At 38.6% G+C, this 24,597-nt stretch overlaps 3 protein-coding genes and 1 long non-coding RNA gene across 11 annotated transcripts; 2 read left to right on the top strand and 2 right to left on the bottom strand.

The window, feature by feature from the left end:
• Window positions 1–4,615: 4,615 nt before the first annotated feature.
• Window positions 4,616–5,518, bottom strand: LOC113339062 (S-norcoclaurine synthase-like). Its single transcript, XM_026584467.1, has 2 exons — window positions 5,312–5,518; window positions 4,616–5,189 (listed from the first exon to the last, which is right to left on the bottom strand). The coding sequence occupies exons 1-2, from the start codon at window positions 5,496–5,498 to the stop codon at window positions 4,807–4,809; spliced, it is 570 nt and encodes a 189-aa protein (XP_026440252.1). The 5' UTR covers window positions 5,499–5,518; the 3' UTR covers window positions 4,616–4,806.
• A 3,960-nt stretch (window positions 5,519–9,478) lies between these two features.
• Window positions 9,479–13,649, top strand: LOC113338821 (replication protein A 70 kDa DNA-binding subunit A-like). Of its 6 annotated transcripts, XM_026584209.1 has the most exons (13): window positions 9,479–9,643; window positions 9,763–9,810; window positions 10,422–10,625; window positions 11,147–11,397; window positions 11,476–11,575; window positions 11,666–11,802; window positions 11,897–11,978; window positions 12,128–12,263; window positions 12,344–12,504; window positions 12,599–12,716; window positions 12,824–12,979; window positions 13,058–13,202; window positions 13,286–13,649. In XM_026584209.1, the coding sequence occupies exons 5-11, from the start codon at window positions 11,547–11,549 to the stop codon at window positions 12,944–12,946; spliced, it is 786 nt and encodes a 261-aa protein (XP_026439994.1). In that variant the 5' UTR covers window positions 9,479–9,643; window positions 9,763–9,810; window positions 10,422–10,625; window positions 11,147–11,397; window positions 11,476–11,546; the 3' UTR covers window positions 12,947–12,979; window positions 13,058–13,202; window positions 13,286–13,649. The 6 variants fall into 6 exon arrangements, with proteins under 6 accessions (XP_026439994.1, XP_026439996.1, XP_026439995.1 ...); XM_026584211.1 differs by having other exon boundaries at window positions 9,485–9,810; window positions 11,726–11,802; XM_026584210.1 differs by having other exon boundaries at window positions 9,485–9,810; window positions 13,304–13,649.
• A 1,320-nt stretch (window positions 13,650–14,969) lies between these two features.
• Window positions 14,970–18,048, bottom strand: LOC113338627. Its single transcript, XM_026584005.1, has 3 exons — window positions 18,028–18,048; window positions 17,644–17,983; window positions 14,970–15,040 (listed from the first exon to the last, which is right to left on the bottom strand). The coding sequence occupies exons 1-3, from the start codon at window positions 18,046–18,048 to the stop codon at window positions 14,970–14,972; spliced, it is 432 nt and encodes a 143-aa protein (XP_026439790.1).
• Window positions 18,049–18,050: 2 nt separating this feature from the next.
• LOC113338822 lies at window positions 18,051–20,867 on the top strand. 3 transcript variants are annotated; one of them, XR_003354867.1, is made up of 8 exons: window positions 18,051–18,739; window positions 18,831–18,930; window positions 19,027–19,157; window positions 19,253–19,421; window positions 19,498–19,631; window positions 19,820–19,974; window positions 20,072–20,189; window positions 20,343–20,867. It is a non-coding gene; the product is annotated as an uncharacterized LOC113338822 (long non-coding RNA). The 3 variants fall into 3 exon arrangements; XR_003354866.1 differs by having other exon boundaries at window positions 18,051–18,751; XR_003354865.1 differs by having other exon boundaries at window positions 18,051–18,930.
• The last annotated feature ends 3,730 nt before the right edge of the window (window positions 20,868–24,597 follow it).

The raw sequence follows: 24,597 nt of genomic DNA, 5'->3' as shown, positions 1-24,597 counted from the left end.
TGATCTTCGAATTTTCGGTCACCTGTTCTTCGTTCATCCCTTCGTTCCTTCCTATCTTCGTGAGGTCTCTCCATTGAGAAACTCCTTTTGGACCCATTGGTTTGTTCCGCTGAATTGGTGCGGTGAGATCTCTGCGGATATGCCCTCGGGTTTTCCCGTTGAATTTCTTCAAGTCGAGCGTGCTTTTCGATAATTATTCGAAGATCTCCCTCTGTCTTAGGCACGCTTCCATGAATTTCAACAAATAGGGGACTCATTTGGTCTAATCCCCATTTGTATCAATTGATGCTTACCACTGGGTCCACGCTCCCTATGGCTTGGCAGATCTTGTGCCATCTGTTAGTGTACTCCCTCGTGGTTTCCTTGTAGCCAATCGCTAGTGAAAAGAGCTTATCCATTCCGGTGTTTACAGTCTTGTTGTACATGTATGTTCTTAAGAATTTCTCTGCGAGTTGGTCGTATGAGTGGATGGAGTTTGGTGGCAGATTATCAAACCATGATAATGCCGATCCCTTCAGGCTTGACGAGAAGTATCTGCAGAGTACGGCGTCGTTTTGACCCCATCTATCTAAGACACGGTTGTAGTACCGAATATGTGCAGCAGGGTCACTGGATCCATCGTAGCATTCGAACGTTGGGACAGGGCATTTCAGTGGAATAGGGGTGTTGGCCAAGCGATGAGTTAAGGGCGTAGAGTTAGCTTCTCTCATGACCTCTTCTAACCTCCCCCCGCCTTGTTTATTTTTTAATTGCCTGATCTCGGCCATCATCTCATCTCGTAGCTCTTCCATCACGCGGTGGTGCCCTAAGTTCTTCTGCTCGTTACCGTCTGACTCTCCGTCGTCATAATCCGGGTCGGATACGCTACTTCCCCTAGTCGCGTCTCCATTAGCCGCTATGACGACTCTACAGTCTCGGTTTGGCTCTGGTGCTTTGGAATTTGCTTCATCAAGTTGTTGGCTGGTCTTCGTGCTTAGAGCAATCCGCTCCTTTAAATCTTGATTTTCTCTGGCCAACAGGGCTACAGAATCTGCGTAAACCTGCTGGCTCTTCTTAAGTTCCTCAAGCTCAGCCATCAGTCGATGTGATTGGTTGTACCCCTGATTGGGAGTCCCAGCGCGTGCCACTACGTCCATGGTGCCGCCTTCATCTACGGTCTGCACTAAAGGTGGCAGAGGTTCAGCTTCGGTTGCTGGCATTTCCAAATAGGGGTGAGTGCCCCTCTGCGGTGCTAGAGCCGCCGATATGGTTTGATTTTGATCATTTGTTGGTGGCATTCCAAAAGTTGGAAGGTGCACGGGTTGGAATGTTCTGGATTCATCCACTCTTTCTCTTGGTTGATGAAGTTGATGCATAGCGCAAGTTTTGCTATCCTCTGCAGCCTTCAGGACTACCGCAGCCGCACCGTACTTTGTCGCCGCTACTCTGAGAGCCGCTGCTGCAACTGAATTAGCGTTCATAGGTGAAGTGATTTCCGCAGTATCTTGCCTTTGACTGGTCATTTTAGCTTTGTCTCCTTTCTGCTTGCTTCGGGTGATGACCGGGGTTGTCCTGGGTGTTTCCTTTGACAAAGCTTTGGATTTTCCTGCTTCCTGCGTCTTTTCCATCACGGGTCCTTTTGTCGACAATGAAATCTCGCAGAAACTCGCCTTCTTTACTCACAATACGTTCTTTCTGCACAAGGAATTTCAAACAACGAAAAACGGGAATATCCGCGTGAATCGGGTTAGTTGGCGAAATATCTTCTTCCAGGAGAGGATTAATACATACGAGTTACAATACACGGGTTAAAGTTTTATTAAAAGAGATCCTTTTAAAAATGCAAGTAGATCCTTTTTTAAAAAACTACGAAAACCCCCCTGAGAGACGGGTTCACACGAGATCTAAAGAAAAACGTAAATCCACGGATCAAAACAATAAATCTTATCGAAGATAATAGGTGGGTTTTTGAATATAATAAAGTTAACAAATGATCTATACGGTCCGAGCTGATAAATCAGAGCAATCATATGCCAATTTAAAATGAAATCACAGGACAAGATAAATCTTTTACCGGGACGAAGTCCCTGTTTCTAGCGCCAAATTGTGAACACACAAATCACGAAGGCATCCTAATTCTCACAACCAATCATCGTAATCTAGAGAGATTTGTGATGATGATATCCTAGCGTTGATTCCTTGGCTCAAAACCTTCGGGTTTATCATAGCCTCATCTAACAACTCCATGCGAGGCGTTTGCGCACGGGATATAGGTAAAAACAAAGAAAGCAAAACGTATAAGTAAAGATCCATGGGGTTAGACAAATATAAAGTGCTGAAATGTAAACAAGACCGAGGTTTACGTGGTTCAGCACTAAGGCCTACGTCCACGGGGTTTGTTGTTTCACTATATTCTTCACGGTTACAAGAGTAGTCGAATGACTTTTGGGTTTACATGTTTTTCTCTTCTAAAGGATTAACTTACACTTGCAATCTCTCTCTCCTTCCCTTCTTGATTTTTCCGATCCCCCTTCCTCTTGGTGGAGAGGGGGTATTTATAGGGTTAGAGTGTGGGACCCATCTCTGAAGGCCGTTGGAACCTTATCTTCTAGTGTCTTGTGTCCATCACGCAGAGGTCTGCGTTTGCCACTTGATCACGCAGAGACATCCTCGCTCGTTCCACAGATTGATCGACACGTATACTTCTCAGAGTGTTTAATGAAGGTGGTTGAGATGCCTGCTCGTGTCATACAAGTGTCTTCTGCCCCTGTCACGTTCGTGTCAGCTAACTTTCTCTCCACCGTTGATCTTAGCTTCTTTTGGGATGAGATAAAGTAACTCCTTGGGTTTATTTGGTGTTCCGTAGTGCATCGTATTTTGATGTCCTGGCCTGCATGCTTTCCACGTATTTTTCTATATACACGTGTCTGATGGTGAGATATATGTATACACAATAATATTACAGATATATACGAGCATGGTACGTAGTTATAATTGCTCATAGTAACTGGAACGGATAGTGGTGAAGCAAGACTCTAGTTTCTGAACTTTTCTCTTCTTATTAATCTGTTCTTGCTCAGTTTAACAAGTGATACCGCGCTTCCTATTTATAGGCTTTACAAACCGTCATTATACTCTAGTTTTATCTGTAGTTTTCTTATCTAGAAACTTGTACAACTGACTTTCAAATTCCTTGGATTTCTCTAGACTAGTTTGATTAAATCCTTCACACCTTAGACTCAGTTGCTCTATACTATTCTGAATTGTCACATTTATACTTATCTGACTAACTAGATTATTCTAGACTCATTTGGACTTCATTTGGACATTACAAATTAAGGTATTTCAGCAAACATGTTTACAAATATATAAAGAAACTCATTAGGCATCCTTCTCATCGAGAGGAATTACTAAACACAGTAAAGATACAACTTATCAATAAAGTTTCAATTGTCAGATCAACAAACAAGTCGATAAGTCCTTAACTTCTGCTTACAAATGTATCAATCTAAAATCTTTAAATTTAAGAAAACCAATATCAACCAAACAAAATTAATGAGACTTAGTTCTTATAAAAGATCGAACAGTCATTCATAATCCAAAATAAAAAGGAAAAATAATCTCAGTAACAAAATTCACTGTAAAATAAATTTTATCTGTTAAGTTTACAAATAAAATCAATTCTATCCAGATCGACAATTGTCTTAAGTAGATCTGTAAAACAAACATATAAATTATCGATTAATCACGACAAAAAATAATTATACCATGTAATCAATTGCAATAAACGAATCGTTAACAGCAACAATTCAAAATCATCTTGGTGTAGGGAAACTCCAGCAATCAACCCGTTGATAAGGAATAAAACAAGAAAATTAATTTTTGCTGAAAAAGAAAAGAAGATAAAAGATCCGCTAATAAAAGAAACAAGGGTTTTAAAATTCTGGCTATACATGTTCATGCTGAATCTTGAAACCCAGCAGGCGTAGTATTCAACCTAAAATCAACGTCGTAATTCAATACCGACATGGTCTCATACTAAATTCAATTCCGGAACACAAAACCGGCCTAGTATTCATACTAACTTCAGTGCCGGAATTTACTGCAACTCAACTGTGTTAGGGTTTGCGATTCTAACCTAAACCCAATGCCCTAATTCGATTCAAAATACTAATACAACAGTTCAGAATCACTTACCTTCTCACAGAAGCCATTTTTCCGAGAGTTTGATTGTCCGAATTTTCTTCTTCTTCATCATCATCTTCTTCTTCTTCTTCAGGAGCAATCCGATTGATCCTTTCTTCTTGTTTTTATTGAGCTATTGATTTTGATTTTGGTTGCGGTTTGGGATTGGGTTTCTTTCGGGGAGCCATGGTTATAGAATAGGGTAATCGACGAAGAAATTTTTGAATCGAGGATGAAGAACGATGAAGAAGAACGACGGAAGAATTTTTTTTTCAAAACCCTAACCCTAACGAGTGCCGATAGTGAAAGGGATATGAATTTTGGTTTTTGATTTTAAATTTGAAGTTTTTATTTTGGGGGAAGGATAGTATGATATTTTCATAATATTTTTAATTAATCAAATGATATTTTAGTATTTTGATACCCAAAAATCATCTCTTAACAAACACTATTAGATAGAGATACCTAATTGCGCGTTCATGAGGTGACGTTTATTATTCAATTCGCATATATGCAAGATAATTACTGTACAATACCACACATTTACGGCAGTCCATGATTGCAGCAATCCTATACACTACATGAATGTGACACGAAGGAAAGCAACAAAAGTACAAAACCATAGCAAACAACAATACCCGATTACAATAAAATCCCAACCCCAACAGTCATTGGTTTATCATCCTGCTTCATTACTGGTGTTGGAATTCCCAAAGCCAAGGAACAGTCTTTTCTTGCTTTGTTATCAAGTACGTATTTAGCAATCGCTTTTGCCATCCCGTATATCTCATCAACAGCGACAGTCGAAGCATTTGAATCAAATTTTTCGTCAATTTCAACTGATGTTGTTGTTCTAATTACACATAAACTATCATCTTTTGCCAATATCTTATATGTAATCTGAAAGAAAGAATATCCCAAATCCAAATATCCTCCTCTAGTTTGTTGAACAACTAGCTCCTTATTGCCATGATCAATCCTTACGAGCTCCACATCGAAGTCATGTAAACGAAGTCCCTTGAAGCCTAAAAGGCACAATCAATCTTATTACTACTTGCTTGAGTTTTAGAATTGAAATTGAACTGAATTTTTCGTATTAACAAGAAATTAAACATCCTGCCAAAAATTACAAATAAATAATGCTTACCTGGGGTCATTACCATATGGATAATGGTGCCTACTCCTCCGTCAAAGGCAACAAGATTAACTCTCTCAAAAACATCCGGTTGGAGCTTGACCATGAGCTTCCACAAATCTTTTGAGCCATATACCGCCCAAACTTCATCGGCCGATGCACCTATGACATCCATCTCATTTGTTGCATGTGCCCGCATCTCTGTTCTTCAAATTAGCTGCTAGCTAGTCCTACGTTATCCGCTTGATTAGATATATTATAGAACTCGCAGTTAAGCAAATTGATGTTTCACCCACCAGTCCTTGCCTTTTATGGTGTAATCTTTGATCATTTTCAACATCAAGAAAAAGTCGTTCAAAGTCTTTCCACTGTACTAGAAGAACCGACCATCAGTCAAAAAATATTGGAAAATGTATCGACTGCTTAATTAGTCTCAATTTTTCCTTGGAAATTAATGGTGATCTTTATAACCTACTACTAAATCAGCACGAAATGAATAGAATGATCATCACACGGGCAGCGGGAAAGACGGTTCTTGTTTCCTTGATATTTTTAAGGTCAAGGGCCGGCATCATTTTCCTATGCAACAGCTTCAAGTGAATTTTGCTCTATGGGACGGGTAAGACACTTGTTTGGACTAAGGAATATAGATTATGCACATTCTGAACCACACCCTTTTACTTTTGTATTAGAAAAAATAATCAGGGTGTCGGATTTGAACCTCATTTAGAATAAAAACAAAGTAGATGTTGAACCTCGATGTCAATGATATTCTTAATACCTTTGTGCTAAAGGTAAATGCAGCATGTCGCTTATACATTCCGATTGTGCAATAACTACAGTTTAGGTGCCAATTATTGACTTCGCTCTCAAATAGTTACTTTTTTTTTTTGATCGGTACTTTTTTTTCTTTTCTTTTGAAGCATTGAAATAGTTACTTTGAATCTGGATCAGTGTGTTCATCTTATCTTATCTGAGAAAATTGGTTATGGCCCAAGCCCATCATTTTAAGGAAAGCCGACTCATTTTCTGATAAAAGACTAATCAAGATTGCTACAAAATTAAATGTTTGATTTTTTGTTTGTGGGAAGGAAGTTAGCCCCCTTCCCGAAATTCCCAAATTATTGTTTGTTATTTTGTTCATGAAGGGGGCGAACGCCCTGTTTCCAATCCGATTTTCTTCTTCTTCAAATGAGGAAGCAAGACGTTTCTGTTGGGGTTCTGAGCCATTTTACACGTGCTAATAATGTGGAAAACAAACTAGCCAACAAGAAATCAAGATTTCCTGGATTACTCCATGAACCTATAACTACAATATAGAACCACTAACTACGAATTACACAGTAATTAATCCATCAACTCACAACAATGTGATCTAACACAAGAAACTCCCACAAACGCTCTAAAAATCTAAAGCAGTGTCTTCGCCCATCCGAGATAATATTTATCACATTATCTATCACAGCTAGATGATCTTCTCTGCATATCCTAACATAAATTATTCTTGGGTGCCTTCTGCTCAACACTAATAATATACTCCAGCATCACCAAGATGATCCCCTCCTCACATACGATGTCGTACAAACTTCTACAAACAAATACTCGATAACGCCATATCTTTCAACATTGATAAATATTTCGTAAACCTATACTGATGCATTACTTACACCATAATGGTCTTTCACATTTATCCTTAAAGGTGGGACGAATTCCGCACATCCCTAATGAAAATTTCCTTGAGAACTTATTACTAAATCTCATAGCCTATACCTCATTTTGTAGGAGTGACGTACTTATTCTACAAGTTTAGGGTTTACTTAACTTATCTTTTAAGTTCCTAGACTTTATATTTAAGTAAATTAGTTGAATTTTTTCCCGATCAAGTTAATAATCGACTATATTTTGGTTATTCAAACCCTAAAAAACTCCACAAATCTTAACAAGTTTAACGTTATCTTTAACTCAAACTTTTTACCGACCCAATCTCCAATTCTTCACCCTGGATCATGCATTAACGCATGAAACCATCAACATGTTATCCTTCCATTTTATGAAAATCGATTGCAACAAATGCTTCCTACATATCCTCACTACAAGGAATCAAACCGAACATAATTCACCTAAATCTTCCATACAATTTCCATAAGAAGAGAGCAAACGAATCTTGAAAGACTTAACAATCCATCTTGTCGGTGATTGTACAAATCTCTACCCTCAATGAAAAATACTTAAGTCGATCAACAAACTATCATCATACGATCACCCCTTATGCAACATCATGATACACCTTACTCTTTCATGTTCACAACTCCATATTGATTGGCACCATTCCAGATGTACTGCATGCCAACTCAATTGGACCATATATGATCATCAACCATACATTACCCTCAAACTTAGTTACAATCATTACGCACCTTTAATCCTTTCCTGCCCCTTCAAGCTTACTCCATCCATGAGCCTAGATCCATCTTGGCATGCTTGCTCTACCCGATTAATGTTCCGCTCCACTTATGACACAGAATCCAACTTGTGTACCATATACACGAGGTACGCAATTCATAAATATTTGATCGACAAATGAGACAATTACAGTAGCCTCCAAAAGCGTTTAGCTAACTGTTTCTTAATAAAATCATAATCTCCATCTCTAAAACTCCAGTAAAGTAAATTGCTTCTTCAAACGACTGATGACCTACACTTTCTTTTATCAATGATCATGTTTACTAAAGCGAGTTAGCGACATACCTCATGTTAGTTTTTGAATATAACCAACTTTCGTGTTAGCTTCCAATAAACTAACCATCTTGCATGTATCAATGCATCTTGAGCATGCTCCAACTCCGTACCAAATATAACCAATCCATGGATCATCATCACTACGTGCCATTCTCGGGCTCATCTCTACCACGAATCTTTCTTTACCCGAGTCTATCTCACTTTGGATCATGATTCTACAACCATATATCACCAATTGAAGTTTTACTCATCCTACGAGCTCATCATACCTTGAGTTGTTGCATACATCCATCACTAATAAAGTGTCCAGCTTTAAAGAGACGTCAACAGGTGATACACCATACTTCTACACCACCTCAACGGACATTTACAACAATGTCCTATTACAGGCTTTAGCATAATTGTCAATCTAGTATTTTATCAAATTCTTAGAAAGCATTTAGTTTCGACTTCGCGACAGTTAAACCACAATACAATCGGACTCGGGTAGAACTTTGACTAGCATCGAAAAATTCATTGCTAGCGTCTTAACAATGCCAATGTCAAAAATACTATATCGCGCATATCCCTTTCCCAATCATACCCAGCCATAATCTGAAACCTTTGGCAACTTCTTCAAGATCCAAGAAATTCAAGACGATGTTGTGTTTACTTTCCCACGCTATCAATAGAAAATAACTCGATGAAAACTATATCGTTGTTGAACCACATTTCCAAAAATAAATCTCCACCTTCATCTCTACAAGCTCTGTTATAAAATCAATTTCAATAACTGTAGCAGACGAGCAAACCCCTAAATATTATCATTTCCATAATATATTTATGTCCAACAGAAAATCTCACACTGATTATCAAGAAATCAAATAGTAAATGGATAACAAAGGTTGACCAAAATAACACGCCAAAATTGCAGCACTTCTCAACTTCATGCACTGTGTTTTTTTTCAAGTAGTATGCACTAGATTACATAGCCACACCACCATACACATAGTAGTATTATACCTTTACTACTTAAACTCTTGAAGTGTCCAATTGATACATTTTTTAATTCATCATAACGGGTCATTACCAAAAATAGAGCGTATCTGTTACACAAATAGACCAACCTGTTTTTCCTAGCGATCTCGCACTTCAACTAGCTTCGATAACTTCAAATGTTGTACAACCAAACAACTCTTTTACAGAACATCATCGAAAAGAATCAAAAGATCACAAATTAGTTAGTTTATCCATCAGAAACAAGACGAGAGAAATACCAAGGAATTGTTCAGACAACTAGGATAAGTTTTCTTGTGTTAGTGGTGGTCAGGATTTGTCCAGACAAAGATAAATCAAGGGATGTGGTTCTTCAGACCACCCTTTACATCTCGCACGTGTGGCATTCATTACAAGGTCAATTTAATTCGGAATTGCACCCAAACACACACCCAACAGTTGTCTCTCTCCCGCCCCTGTGGAGAAAAGGTTCGTTTAGGTTTCTGATATTTCATTGGGAATGTTTTCCCTGATTAGATCAAAATCGTTTACACATGAGACACGCAGTTTTAATTCTTAGCCTTTCATTGGGGCTTTTTTCACTGATTTTGGTGTTTGATTTCTTACTGGGTAAGATGAATAAGTTCTCCCTGATCTTGATAATTACAACAATCACACGTCTGATTCTATTAGTCCATGAAGATCATTGTGGCTATTTTCCCTGATTTTCGTTTTTGATTTCTTACCAGGGATGATGAATAGGTTGTCCCTGATTTTGATGTTTACAACAATCACAGGTATGAAGATATCAACTTCGTCCCTTATTTGTCATGATGATTATTTTTACTTTCTTCTCTGAATTCCCTGAAAATTACAGTTTTAATTCCGTGTGAATTTAATTAATTAATTAATTTATTTTCACTGGGTATTGGTTTTTGACCTAATTGCTCGGTGCCATGCCCATTTATACCTGATTTGGTTCCCTGATTTTTATGTTTACATCATTATTTCATCATTGGACGTTTCGGGTTATTTGTGTTTAATTTCCTCTTCAAATCTGCCGTTACAAGCCTCTTAATTTTAGCCTGAGTAATAATTGCTATGCACCTTTGGCCTTCCATCTTCCTTTGTGTTTTTTTTTATATTTCATTGCCCATTTATATGTTGGAATGCGTTTCATTTTGTGCCCATTAATTGTCCTGGCATTGAAAGAATGAAAATCTGTGGCCTATATAAGTCGCCAGATTTTCAGAGGCAAATCACGCTCAATCACCACATCTTCCCTCTTTTGAAATTCTCTTGTGCAGTGATTCCATGTGTGTAAATTTTGGAGGACCATTTTCAATATTTATTTATTTTCCGCCTGCTATTTAATTTAGCTGCTAACCTTATTTTGAAAATCATGTAGATTTACATTATGGCTACCACAGTGCTTTCCTCCGCTGCCTTTGACGTTCAGGCTCCGGGAATCCTAACACTGAAAGACTTTCAACAAAAAAATGGAACCGGACCATGGATGGCCCGAGTTCGCATTGTTCGGATGTGGCATGAATCAGACTTCATGAAAACCAATGATGTTACCAGCCTTGATTTCCTCCTGCTGGATGACGCCGTAAGTAGCAAACTGAATATGATTTGATCCTACTGTTGTGCTCATTTTCTTACATAGTAGAAATACATAGTATATTATTACACGAACAACACTACATAGTATATTACCAGCCTTGATTTGCTCCTGCTGGATGACACCGTAAGTAGCAAACTGAATATGATTTGCTCCTGCTGTTGTGCTCATTTTCTTAGATATGAGCAATACATAGTATATTATAACACGAACAAGACTACATAGTATATTCTGCCATAGGGAAATTGGTTAACAGTTAAACTGAGTCTTGCACTGTTAGTTTTTTGGTACCCAGAAATGCTTTCAATTATGCTTTGGTATACGATTGGTTTACAATGTGTAGATTGGATATGTTTGTAGTCATCTTCCATGAGTTAGTGAGCTTTCAATTACCATGTGTATATTACACAGGATTATAGGCCTCTGGGGACTCAACAATCAGTTCCTTTTATATTTTTTGCAGGGATTTTAAAAACTACTAATAATATTATTGCCTTATCGTATCTCAGGGTGACCTGCTGCACGCAATTGTTCAGGAGAAATTCATTTGGAAGTTTGAACCCCTGGTAGAAAAGGGGATGATGTTGTGTCTTAACAATTTGACATTTACCCCAGAAAAAAAATGTTCCGCCCTTCCCAGAATGACTACCGCGCTCACTTTAACAATTTGAAGCCTCCAGTGCGTCGATTCCTCGCCACAAGTTCCATTTCACTGAGCTTGAGAACCTTGCAGCTGCTAGCACCAACACTTACCTTACTGGTGACTTAAGTGAATATTACATCTGTTGAATCCCAAACCGTTCTTAAATCACCTAATATTTCCCTATTTTGTTTGCAGATGTTGTTGGTGTGCTGATCAGTCACACAAACTTGTAGCAGTTTAAGCGAAATTCTGGCAACGCCAGTTTCATGCGTGAGCTAACACTGGAAAACTTAAGGTATGTTTGAGCAAAATTCAGTTAACACCGTGTATTTGATTTAGTCTTTGTTGGATACGCCTGTCTCAGAAAGTTACATTTCTCACTTAGAAACACTGGTATGAGGATTAAGGTCACACTATGGGGTGATTCCATTTCTGAGCTTACCAGGAACCTTGAAGCGCATGTACTTAATCCGCGTCCTGTTGTAGCTGTTGTTGCTGGTGTCTATGTCAAGCAATATTTTGGTACACAAATCTTAATGACCAAATTGGCCTAATTTGAAACAAACATATCTTAATTCCATCCCTGCATATTAAATTAACCCATGTGATTATCCAGGAAAGGCGTCGCTCTCTTCAACCAATGCGACAAAAATTTACTTTGACCTCGATATTCCAGAAGTCTTACATATTAGAGAAAGGTATGGCTTTTTAACAAATTGACTCACATATTTTAATCATGATTTTAAACGTTTAAAAAAATTGCATATTAAAACGTTATCCTTACTCGGTTTGGGGCTAAGCTAAGTTAAGACAAAGTATTTTAACTTATGATTTCATGTAAATTCAGGTCTTCCCACCGAACACCGCCGCATGAAATCACAATCCCGGTGAGAGTTAGTTACAATCAGGCAGCTAAATCCATTGGCGACACTACCATGTCAATTTCCCAATTGCTGGAAGCAAAGTGGGAATCTGGATACAATGTATGGTCACATCTGCTATTTTCCATTTAACAAGTCGTGTTTCTCCTAATATTTTTTTAACCGTGTTACCATTTTTTCAGATGCTAAACAGAAAAGTCTGTCGTGCCAAGGATTTTGGTATTTCCACTGAGAAAGGCTGGTATTACCTGGGCTGCAACAACTGCACAACTAAGTTGGTTGGAAACACAAGGGACCATTGGTGCCCTAGCTGCAAGGTCCAAGTATACGAACCGGTTCCCAGGTTCTGGCCACTATTCACTTTGTTGCATAATTACCTGTTCCTACCAACTGAAACTGACATCTACAGACGGTTGTTTGGTCCGTGGGTTATGCAGATACCTTCTAAGATTGGAAGTCGAAGATTCATCGGGCACCGCATTTTTTGTTGCCATGGACAGCGAAGTCCAAAAAATTGTCCAGCTACCAGCTTTGGATGCTGTTGCTAAGGGAGAGGTACATTTTTTACAATTGAAAACCCCACGTTAAAGTAACTCCACTAGCAGATGATAAAGAGTTGGTACTACTTGAGTTTCTTAAAAGCGATAGATTGATGATGACAGTTTACGCACAAAACAATGTGCAAAGCAACAGCCACTCAAATGATAAAGAGTTGGTACTACTTAAGTTGCACCAATTGCAATCACGGGGTGATGGATTGTTACGGTGAACTTTGGTGCTCTTAAGTGTCAGATCCAGGTTGATATACCAACACCAAGGTAATAAATTACAACCTGTACTTTGCTTAAAAAACAATGTTTTTCTTTTCCTTTCATTGCCCGTTCATGTTTTGGCAGGCGTTTCATTCTGTGCCCATTAATTGTCCTGGCATTGAAAGAATGAAAATCTGTGGCCTATATAAGTCACCAGATTTTCAGAGGCAAAGCACGCTCAATCACCACATCATCCCTCTTTTGAAATTCTCTGCTGCAGTGATTCCAGGTGTGTAAATTTTGGAGGACCATTTTCAATATGAATTCTTTTATTCGCCTGATGTTTTATTTAGTTGCTAACCTTATTTGCAGCTTTTGAAAATCATGTAGATTTACGTAATGGCTACCACAGTGCTTCCCACCGCTGCCTCTGCCGTTCAAGCTCCGGGAATCCTAACACTGAAAATCTTTCAACAAAGAAATGGAATCGGACCATAGATGGCCCGAGTTCTCATTGTCCGGATGTAGCATGAAACAGACTTCATGAAAACCAATGATGTTACCAGCCTTGATTTTCTCCTGCTGGATGACACCATAAGTAGCAAACTGAATATGATTTCATCCTGCTGTTGTGCTTATTTTCTTAGATATGAGCACTTCATGGTATATTATAACACTTCATAATATATTCATCCATAGGGAAATTGGTTACCAGTTAAACTGAGTCCAGCAATGTATATTTTATTGGTACCTAGAAATGCTATAAATAGAGAGCTAGAGGCAAGTAATCAGTGAGGGACACTCAGAGCTTGTAGTGAGAAAAGAGGCTTGCTAGTGATTCACATCCCTTGTAACCTTGAAATTGAGTAATAAGATCATTCTTTCACCCCGTGGACGTAGGTAATCATATTGAAACACGTATATTTTGTGTCCTTGTGCATCCTTTGCTTGTTTACTTCATGGTGTGTGTTTATGTCTCTTGGATGTAGAAGTAGGGTTTTTCCGCATCTACAGAAATAGACATGCATATATATATATGTATGTATAAAACTAATTGAAGAGTACAACGAAGGTTCTGAGATATGTGGATGACCCACCACCTCGGTAACAAAAGGGATAAACTTAATCCGGATTTTGGATTCGGAAACTGGGTCATTTTTCCAAATAATTTTAAAACATGGTTTAAATGGACGAGTAAAAATTATTATGGATGAAATGGACACCAAAAGATTAGCAAGGATGAATCCGGATTCATCCTGACATAAACTTTAAAAATAGCAAGGATGAAACTGGATGCATCTTGATGTAAATTAAAAATAAGATAAAGTATTTAAAAATGGTTAGGATGAAACTGTTTATATCCTGGCTATTTTTACATTTTATCCATTTAAACAGTATCAAAATCTAAATGTCATTTTCATCTAGGAATCGTTGATTTTGATCTTTTAACCAATTTTGTATTTTGGATATCAAATGTATTAATAAATCTCATTTTGTGACACCTGCATGGGCACATGGCAAGCCCATGGTTCTCTCTACCATGCATAAGAGCCTCTATATTAGTGCACGTTGGATGTGATTGTGGGCCATGCCCCAAGTTCACGTTGGAGTTGCAATGCACGAAGATCCAAAATTAGAGCACACGAAACGAGCTTATTATCATGGAACAGAGGGAGTAGTGATCATTAGGGCTGCACATGGTTAGGTTTTCATCGGTTTTTGGAAAAAATTAAACCGAAACCGAACTACTCGGTTTCCAATAATGAAAACCAATAAAACCATTTGGGTAGTTCGGTTTTTCTCGATTCGGTTCCAAGTCGGTTTCGTATAAAACCATTCGGTTTTTGGTTAACCACTGAAATTTTTTATATCTGTCAGTCTCACAAAAATGACGGGAAAATTTTTCTGAACCTGTCACTCAAGTTTCAAATACATCAAATGTTCCAACTTCCAATACATATTGATAGAAACATTAAATTTTAAAGAGTCTAGTTTCTCCTTAATAACAAAAACGAAAAAACATCAAAAAATCATAATCATAACTGACTACACATCTTTAGTTTGTTACAGTGAATACACTTTGCATGTGTAGAAATTGGGTATTCCACAGGAGGTTGTAATGGTAACCTGCACGTACACAAACTCGAGTTAAATATGAATTTCTCAATCATGATCAGTGCAATGGTACATAATGTAACTAAGAACATCAAGATTAGCAACCGCTATGGTAGAGAAGCACTAAACAATAAGCATTCGTTTAGATGGAATTGAGGATGATCCTTTTACTGGAATATGCATTTCTAATGTGAATGTTGCATTATCACCTCAACCAATGAAACTACAATGGAATTGTACTGATATTGAAGAAGTTACAAGTAAAGTAAGCCCTGAACATTCATAACAGTTGACTAAGATGATCTACCTTCAAAGGAAATGTCATGAGTTTAAGCTATTTTGGCGTAAAGGAGAGTACTCACATTATTGACAGTTCATTGTTTCAACTTGGCTATGCATATGCTTAAACAAATCTAAGTTTTATTCTAAAAAAATATCAACTGCTAAAACTACAAACTAGAGAAACTTACGGCTAACCCGTTAAATCATTTATAATCAACTTCACGATAACAAAGTTGAATCTTCTTCTTCTTCATCATCATCTATGTCAATGCGGATGAACTTAGAAGTTGCAAGAGAACCTAAAAATTCTGCAAGAAATTACATCAATAAGTGACAAACAGTGAGTACAGAAAATAACAAATCAGAATTTTACAAAAGTGAGTAGAGAAAATACCTAAAACATCTTTAGCATCATCAGTTCCTAAGGTGTTTGGATCAAGATCAACCGGTGTCCGTAACCAGCTTTGCGTGCAAATCAACGCCTCAACAGTCTTAGGCAGCAGTGAACTTCGATATGAATCAATAACTCGCCTTCCAGTACTAAAGGAAGATTCTGAGGCAACAGAAGAGACTGGTATGACTAGTATATCTCTCGCCATGTGTGATAATACAGGATACCTTGTACTTTTAGTCCTCCACCAACCTAAAATTTCAAACTGAACACCGCTAGGTCTAATTCTCGGTTCACGTTTCTCCTCTAAATATAACTCCAACTCAGTTTTCCCCTCAACATTGTCATCCTCCTCATCTTCTCTTGCTCTCTCTGCTATTAGACTAGCATACGCAGAATCTTCATCATCAGTAACCCCAGAAGATTGAGTAACATTATTACAATCACCTGTGGCACTAGACATGTTTTCATCATTTGCATAGAGACACTTGTACTCTTCGAAAAGTTCTTGAAAATCAGTTTTCACATAAGTCGATAAGTGTTTACGTAATGACGGACCCGTGATATCTAAAGTATCAAGAATAAAATTTAAACCTTTCATTTTCTCACGTGGATCAAGCAAAACAACAATGAACATGAGAGTGTTCATTTTCTCATATTCTCCCCAATACTTATTAAACTTGTCTAGCATTTTAGTGCCCATACCATAGAGAAATGGATCTGAACTTTTTACCCATGTGTTCATTGTTCTATGAATGACACTTACGTTAAACAAGAACTCATGTGAAGTAACACGAGTACAGTAAGAAAACTTGACAGTCAAATCATAGAATACCTTTAAAAATTTTCCAAATGATCTTGCATTGGCCCAATCTTCCATATATGGAGCATGTATAGGAGGCGGAGGAGGGGCCTTCTTCTTGCCTTTGTCAACATCATCACTAGCACCGGTAGAAGTAGAAAATACAGGAGGGATGGATCTTTCGTCGAAACAAAACTTCTTTTTGAAAGCCTTATCTTCCCGTGCTAGCCTTTCAAAAGCTTTATGATATCTACAAGCAGCTTCCAACATCATGTAAGTGGAATTCCATCTTGTGTCCACATCTAAAACTAAACCTTTTCTGCAATCTATCTTTTCTTGTTTAGCACAATCCATAAACTTACTCAACCTAGCAGGAGAACTCATCACATGCTTCACCACTGCCCTTACTCTCTTAATAGCCATGTGATACTCTCCCAAGCCAGCATTCACAACAAGTGCAAGCACATGAGCAGCACATCTAACTTGCATAAACTTAGTATTCAGTACACCATTTGAACTAATCACTTGCTCCTTTAAATGACCATCCTCCCTTAGATAATCAATAGCTAAATCATTAGCACTAACATTGTCAAGCGTAATAGTAAAAACCCCAGGAAGTTCCCAATCTAACAAACATTCCTCTAACATCTTCCCAATTACCTCACCTGAATGACCTAAAATTTGGAAAAAAGTTGATTACCAGTTTGTGCAGCTTCCAATCTTTATCAATAAAATGCGCAGTTACAACCATGTAACTTTTATTTTGGGCATTTGAGGTCCATGTGTCAGTGGTGAGACAAACTCTCACATTGTTTTCCTTGAAGTAGTTCTTCATCTTTTCTTTTTCATCTTTGTACAAATTTAATACACCCCGCGAAATGGACATACGAGAAGGGATCTTGAATCTGGATTCAAGTACCCTACAAAGTTCCTTGAACCCTTCTCCTTCAACCACTCTAAACGGCTGCTCATCTAAAATCACAAATAAAATCACTGCCTTTGTACATGCATCTTGATTAAAAGTTGCCGCAACCAATTTTCCTTCTTCTCCTAGCCTAGCCGGTTGAAAATCAAGAGTTTGTTGTCCTTTTTCCTCTTTGGGCTTCTTTTTACATATCTTCAAATGATTATTCATACCACCTGTCCCATACTTGGTACCCTGAGCTGCAATCTTTGTCTTACAGTGGCGACATTTTGCATATTTCGAAGGCTTGGGGTCCATATCAAAGTGGTTCCACACATCAGAACGTTTCTTTCCCTTTGGTTCTGTCACTTGACTCACTTCTGTGTCATCTTCAGTTGCATCTTCAGGGGTTTTACGCTTATTGCTATGTGTTTCTGTCACTTTTATGACAGCTTCAGTTGCATCTCCATCTGCACTAGCATCTCCAGCAACACTAGCATCTTTAGCAGCACTTGCACCTCCAGCTGAATTTGCACCTCCATCTGAACTTGCATTAGGTGGAGGTAGAGGTGGACGCTTATTAGAAGAAACAGAGGCAGTAACACTGAAAGTCTTTCAACAAAGAAATGGAATCGGACCATAGATGGCCCGAGTTCTCATTGTCCGGATGTAGCATGAAACAGACTTCATGAAAACCAATGATGTTACCAGCCTTGATTTTCTCCTGCTGGATGACACCATAAGTAGCAAACTAAATATGATTTCATCCTGCTGTTGTGCTTATTTTCTTAGATATGAGCACTTCATGGTATATTATAACACTTCATAATATATTCCTACATAGGGAAATTGGTTAACAGTTAAACTGAGTCCAGCAATGTATATTTATTGGTACCTAGAAATGCTTTCAATTATGCTTTGGCGTACGATTGGCTTACACTGTGTAGATTAGATAAGATTGTAGTCATCTGCCGGGGGTTAGTGAGCTTTCAATTACCATGTGTATATTACACAGGATTGTAGGCATCTGCAGACTCAACAATCAGTTCCTTTTATATTATTGCCTTATCGTATCTCAGGGTGACCTGCTGCACGCAATTGTTCATAAGAAATTCATCTGGAAATTCATCTAGAAGAGGGGATGCTGTTGTGTCTTGACAATTTGACATTTGCCCCAGAAAAAAAATATGTTCCGCCCTGCCCAGAATGACTACCGCGCCTACTTTAACTGGAATACTGATATTACACCACTTGAAGCCTCCAGTGCGCCGATTCCTCGCCACAAGTTCAATTTCACTGAGATTGAGAACCTTGCAGCTGCTAACACCAACAGTTACCTTACCGGTGACTTCAATGAATATTACATCTGTTGAATCCCAAGCCGTGCTTAAATCACCTAATATTTAATTATTGTTGTTTGCAGATGTTGTTGGTGTGCTGACCAACCACACAAACTTGCAGCAGTTTAAGCGAAATTCTGGCAATGCAAGTTCCATGTGTGAGCTAACACTGGAAAACTTAAGGTAGGTTCGAGCAAAATTCAGTTAACACCGTCAATTTAATTTAGTCTTCATTGGATACGCCTGTCTCACAAAGTTACATTTTCAACCTGAAAACAGTGGTATGAAGATTAAGGTCTCACTATGGGGTGATTCCACTTCTGAGCTTACCCGGAACCTTGAATTGCATGAACTTATTCCGCAGCCTGTTGTAGCTGTTGTTGCTGGTGTCTATGTCAAGCAATATCTTGGTACACAAATCTTAATGACCAAATTGGCTGAATTTGCAAACAAACTTATCTTAATTCCATCCCTGCATATTATATTAACCCATGTGATTATACAGGCAAGGCGTCGCTCTCTTCAACTAATGCGACTAAAATTTACTTTGACCTCGATATTCCAGAAGAGCCAAACATGCCGGATGTATTGCTTGATATACAAAATTAACCCAATTGGCTGAATTTGCAAAAAAAACTATCTTAATTCCATCCATGCATATTAAATTAACCCTTGTGAGTATACATCCCTACTTGATGTATAACTAAGCGAGTTATGATACCAAATAACATATCTATATCTAATATGCAGATGTCGACTTGGCTGGGGAAATAACTCCATAAGAGCCAAACATGCCGGATGTATTGCTTGATGTACTTCCAGTTACCAATCAGAATCAGAAAAAGACGGTTAATGACTTGCTACAGCACATTGGAAAACCAAAGGTAACTAAACAGATAATGTTACACTTAACTTTTTACATTGATACATTGACCGTGTAATATTTGGCATTAGTTCCGTTAATAGCCATTATAAACTACTTGCGTCAATATACTAATCATAAATTTTTTTACACAAAAATTAACCCCGTGTTACAACTAACCGGCATCAAACAATGGATTGATGATGACAGTTTACGCACAAAACAATGTGCAAAGCAACAGCCACTCAAATAATAAAGAGTTGGTACTATTTAAGTTGCACCAATTGCAATCATGGGGTGATGGATTGTGACGGTGAACTTTGGTGCTCTAACTGTCAGATCCAGATTGATATACCAACACCAAGGTAATAGATTACAACCTGTACTTTGATTAAAAAACACTGTGTCACTGCTAATTTAGTTATGGCCAGTAATTAACCAAACTTAAAATAATTTTGATAGGTTCTCAATTCGATCAAGGGTGGAAGATCCTACAGAGACTACTATTTTTGAGGTGCCAGACTTTGAAATCCAAAATATCCTGCGATGCACGGCAACAGGACTGCTCTGTTTAGAAGAGGTATGTATCATGTGCAAGGCAACACATTTATGAAATATGAGTTATTTCACAGATGACACCGGTCCCATCACAGCTGGGAGTGGAGCATGGTAACCAGCAAGTTCCCGTAATTCTACCCAACCTGACTAATTGCTATCTTTCTTATGAAACAAGGAAAACGGGAAAATTTCCATTGATAAGGCGTTGATGACAGTCTTAGGCGTGGAAATTGATTACTAGCTAACTATTGACCAGTTTTACCAGAATCAAGACTACAAGATATAGACGGTGGCAAGGATGACTTACCCATATGCCTCAACAGACTGATCTGGATATAGAGCGTTTATGCAGGTTGCCCAGCAACAAACATGCTTCATCATCAGCCGAACATAACCCACAAAAGAAGGTCTGCATAGGAAACAACTAATCTGAAAGGGCGGCTTTTTGCTTTTCATCGGACATATCATCAAGTATGTCGGAGTTTATGGGGTTTTTGTTTTTTTGATTTGCGTAGGAATAAGTCATTATGGTGTTTGTCTATTACTAAGCTTAGTCACTAAGCCTGAGTTTGTCTGTTAGAATTTCATTTCCTATTTTTAGCTACAGTTGCCTACGTTTTATTGTTAAGGTTTCTAATGCTATCAGTCATTTAATGTTTACCATGATTTTCATTTAAACGTGATTTAAGGGTATTTGATATGTGTGAAAGTTGAGAATAACTGGATACTAAAATGTTTGGCGCAATGAATAGGTTGCGTCAAAGGAAAGGTCTTATTTGAAACCAGACTCTTCAATTATATCAAGTAGACTAATAAACCCACTACGTGCTCCCAAATTCTTTGTTGTATCAGTTCCTTCAAGTTTTGTTAATGTTTTTTTCTTGGAAAAATTATCTTTGATCCTCTTGGTGATGGTTGTATTGCTCAAATGAACAAACAGACAATGATCAATGAACCCTGCGGTTAGGAAGACAATATTTGATGTCCTACATAATAGGATGAAAATGGAGCTAATCTTAATATTTATAAAAATTTAAAAAACAGGAAAAATAAAATAAGAATTTCCAAGTGATTTCTATTAACCCAATACATAGGAAGGAGTTGATGAGTTTTAGGGACACAATATTCAAAATGGACCAACGACACGGGTAAAGATCTAGTAAGTATAACAAAGCATAGCTTCACCATAACAAATATCGCATTTCTTAAGACGATCACAGTCTTATAATTTTATCTGCAACGTACATGCTTCAAATACTCAGATTAAAATCAAACTCGTCAAAACTAGAACGTTTCAAACCCTGGCCAACAGTCAACACTTCCAAAATGAAACCTTCTATAAGATTTCACAAAATCTTTATAATAAAACAAACTAAGAAGAACGAGTATGAATTCATATTCACATTTTTCAACTTCAGGTTAAAGAAAATCAGCAACATGAGCCAACTGATGACGATTGATAACTAAATTATTGTTTCCTTTGATTTGGAACAATAATGAGATTTTGACATGCTAATATTTTCGTCTTTACTTCTACCAATATACAAACTAAAAACTTGTATCTCAACTACAATATTCTTTCCTTATCATAAATATGTCTTGCCAGGCGAACACCACTCAACTGAAAAATTGTTGATGGTGGATTTTAGTTCAGGACTAAAATTGTAAACGTACTATGTGGGGGACTTAATGTTGATGGTGGTTTTTTTGTTCATCGCTAAAATTGTAAAACCCTTTATTTAATGCGCCATCATTCTGCAAAGAAGATTGAGCCATTTAAAAGTGATGAGTGCCTAAGCCTCTTTACTTACATATGTATGAGCAAATTCAGTATATGTATAAATTTATCCAGAATGGTGCATGTAGCAACACACCCAAATATTATATAAATTTCTGAGTATTTATTCTATGCCATGTTCCCCAGTTGAACTCTTAATACTGACATGACATGACGAATAATGCTCGCTCCCAGCCGAGTAGCATGAGTCTCCCGAAGTATCAGGATTAAGATGCGTGTGGAAGTACTCAATCAGAGGCACGCAAAGTTATGCTGCCCTTTGACATTAAATTAGTGATTTTTTGTATCAGTATGCAAAATTCACCAAAAATTGATTGATTTTGCGGCAACCCGCAAAATTCAGTTCTTTTAACATAATTTTATCAATTTGTAAAAATTATGTTTTTTGCCCCCTGCGCGATTGGTTGAAACTAATATACACTAGGAAATTGATCCAACATGGAACTATTATGAGCAAAGTCCTACCAAAAATCATAAAACAACAAATAAAAGAGGAGCTACGGAAAATAGGAGCAGCAACAAGAGGAGGCGTGACCGCTCCACATGGCCGACCAGTTCGCTCTAGCAAGCGCCACCTGTAGCTGAAGGCCACGATCCATGTTTCCCATTTCCGGCCCCTCTTTACTATATCGACCAATCAGGTCGCTCTAAATGCGCCACACGCACTTGGAATGTGGTCGGTCACACGCTGCTTGCCGACCTCCTTTCCCATCGACTAATCAGGTCGCTCTAAACCCGCCACACGCATTAAATAAAGCCAAACTGCGCCAACACCTAGTGGTCGTCGGGTCAACGTGGCCGTCATTCCAATTAGCTAATCAACCTTCCAAATCGCGCCAGCACGCTAATTGGCAGGCCATGCTATTCCGCCGGAGCAATATGCCAACGTGCCATAACAGCGCAGCCGCGTGCTATCTCACTTTTCGTTCGTGGTCAACACCATAACAAACTCTAACCAGGGTATTCTGATCATAGTAGAACTCTTGTTTTAATGGCATTGGTCGAATCAAGAGGAAACCCTCATTCCTAGGCATGGCCTAATTATGCTACTTCGGGCCCACAACATGCCACAAGTCATGTGGGACCCAGAAGACCCTAAAAATGGCGTCATATTATGGCTACCCATGGATGTCCATGGTCGTTCCCACATTATGGCCTTGTCATGATTTCTTTATTTAACGTGGCCACGACAGTATTTGCCAAAATGCCACCATATCGCGGCCACATAGCCGCACGCGCTAATTAGGGGTTTGACATGCCAAACCCTAATTTGGATAAGGACGCTATGCCGACCCATGCCAAATAATGCCACCTAAGGAATTAAGTTTGATACGACAACTAGAACCAATATTGTTGAGTCATTTTTGGATATAGCACCAATATGCCAATATATAGTGGCCGCGGCTATGGCAGGCAGGCGCCAATTTCGCCACTATGCCACTGGCAGGCGCCATTATGCCACTTGAAGGCGCCATTCCTCCACTATGCCACTGGCAGGCGCCATTACGCCACTAGGCCACTTGCAGGCGCCACTCCGCCGCTATGCCACTGGCAGGTGCCTTTATGCCACTATGCCACTGGAAGGCACCAACGAGATGTGGCCATAATCAACGGCCATCCCTTCCATAAGTTGCAATCTCGACCGTCCAACTTCGACAGCCGAATTGACCGGACGAGGTTAAATCTTAGGCGACCAACCAAGATTAAATTAAAAGAGTCACACGCTATTTCTTTTGGAAAGTCTCATGACTTAGCTCGCCACACATGATTACCTGCCGCCTAGCTTGCGCGCGATGGGTCAGAATAACTAGGTCTTGCACACAAGACCCACTCAGTAATCTGCTGCATATTTTCCACGAAAATACTCGAGCCATCAAACATGTCACAAAAATGGGGGATGCAGCACAATGATGGAGCCTTCACCCAACGCACACAATGTGCTGGGTTCGAATCACACCACCCTCAGGACAAGGGTGTTATCAACACAAATATCCAGAAAAACACCAAGAACTGATAACTTACATTCTGCAAGCCAATTCCATATTATGATACAAGTCATAAAACAACCACACCTTTAAAATTCAATATTTGAATCTCAACACCTTCTTCGCTTCCCTCCCTAATATCAACCCTTCTCCTTCACTTTGTGACCGAAGCAAGTCTGGAATGGCTATTTCTTGGTTTAGGCCAGAATTAAAAAGATTGATCTCTCGAATCTAAAGTACTTTCGTGCAATGAATTTGTTTAGGGTTTAGATTCGTTTCTCGGCGGCACACCCAAATTTACCATTTCCAGCAGAATCAGTTTTTACCCCAAAACAACTGGCGACCATAGTGGGAGATTAATCTCTCGGTTGCAAGATCAATTTTCAATCTCATTTCAATTTTCTCAAATTCAAGATGGTAGATGTTAGGTCTGGGTCAGTTACCAATCCTGATGCTACTGGCGCTGATAACACTCCTGGTGTCAATATCCCTGCCATTAACAGCAATGTACCACCTGCCAGCACAGTCAACACATCACATGGTGTTACATCCTCTAGCACCAACACTAGCAGCGCCGGAAGCATCCCTTCTGGCATGACACGTCCTATTACCAGAGACAGAGCCGCTGCTAATCCTAATATTTCTTC

Source organism: Papaver somniferum, unplaced genomic scaffold (genome assembly GCF_003573695.1).
Source record: "Papaver somniferum cultivar HN1 unplaced genomic scaffold, ASM357369v1 unplaced-scaffold_19, whole genome shotgun sequence".
Classification (NCBI taxonomy): domain Eukaryota; kingdom Viridiplantae; phylum Streptophyta; class Magnoliopsida; order Ranunculales; family Papaveraceae; genus Papaver; species Papaver somniferum.
This window is presented reverse-complemented; position numbering and strand designations above follow the sequence as displayed.

Coding starts and splice junctions, on each gene's coding strand:
- LOC113338821 (XM_026584209.1), top strand. CDS start 11,547: ATGCGTGAGCTAACACTGGAAAACTTAAG. Junction 11,576..11,665: donor CTAACACTGGAAAACTTAAG/GTATGTTTGAGC, acceptor TTTCTCACTTAG/AAACACTGGTATGAGGATTA. Junction 12,717..12,823: donor ATGCTGTTGCTAAGGGAGAG/GTACATTTTTTA, acceptor TGATGATGACAG/TTTACGCACAAAACAATGTG.
- LOC113338627 (XM_026584005.1), bottom strand. CDS start 18,048: ATGGTCCGATTCCATTTCTTT. Junction 17,984..18,027: donor TGGTCCGATTCCATTTCTTT/GTTGAAAGACTT, acceptor TCTTCTAATAAG/CGTCCACCTCTACCTCCACC. Junction 15,041..17,643: donor GGGTACCAAGTATGGGACAG/GTGGTATGAATA, acceptor GTGTACGTGCAG/GTTACCATTACAACCTCCTG.
- LOC113339062 (XM_026584467.1), bottom strand. CDS start 5,498: ATGCGGGCACATGCAACAAATGAGATGGATGTCATAGGTGCATCGGCC. Junction 5,190..5,311: donor CCATATGGTAATGACCCCAG/GTAAGCATTATT, acceptor TGTGCCTTTTAG/GCTTCAAGGGACTTCGTTTA.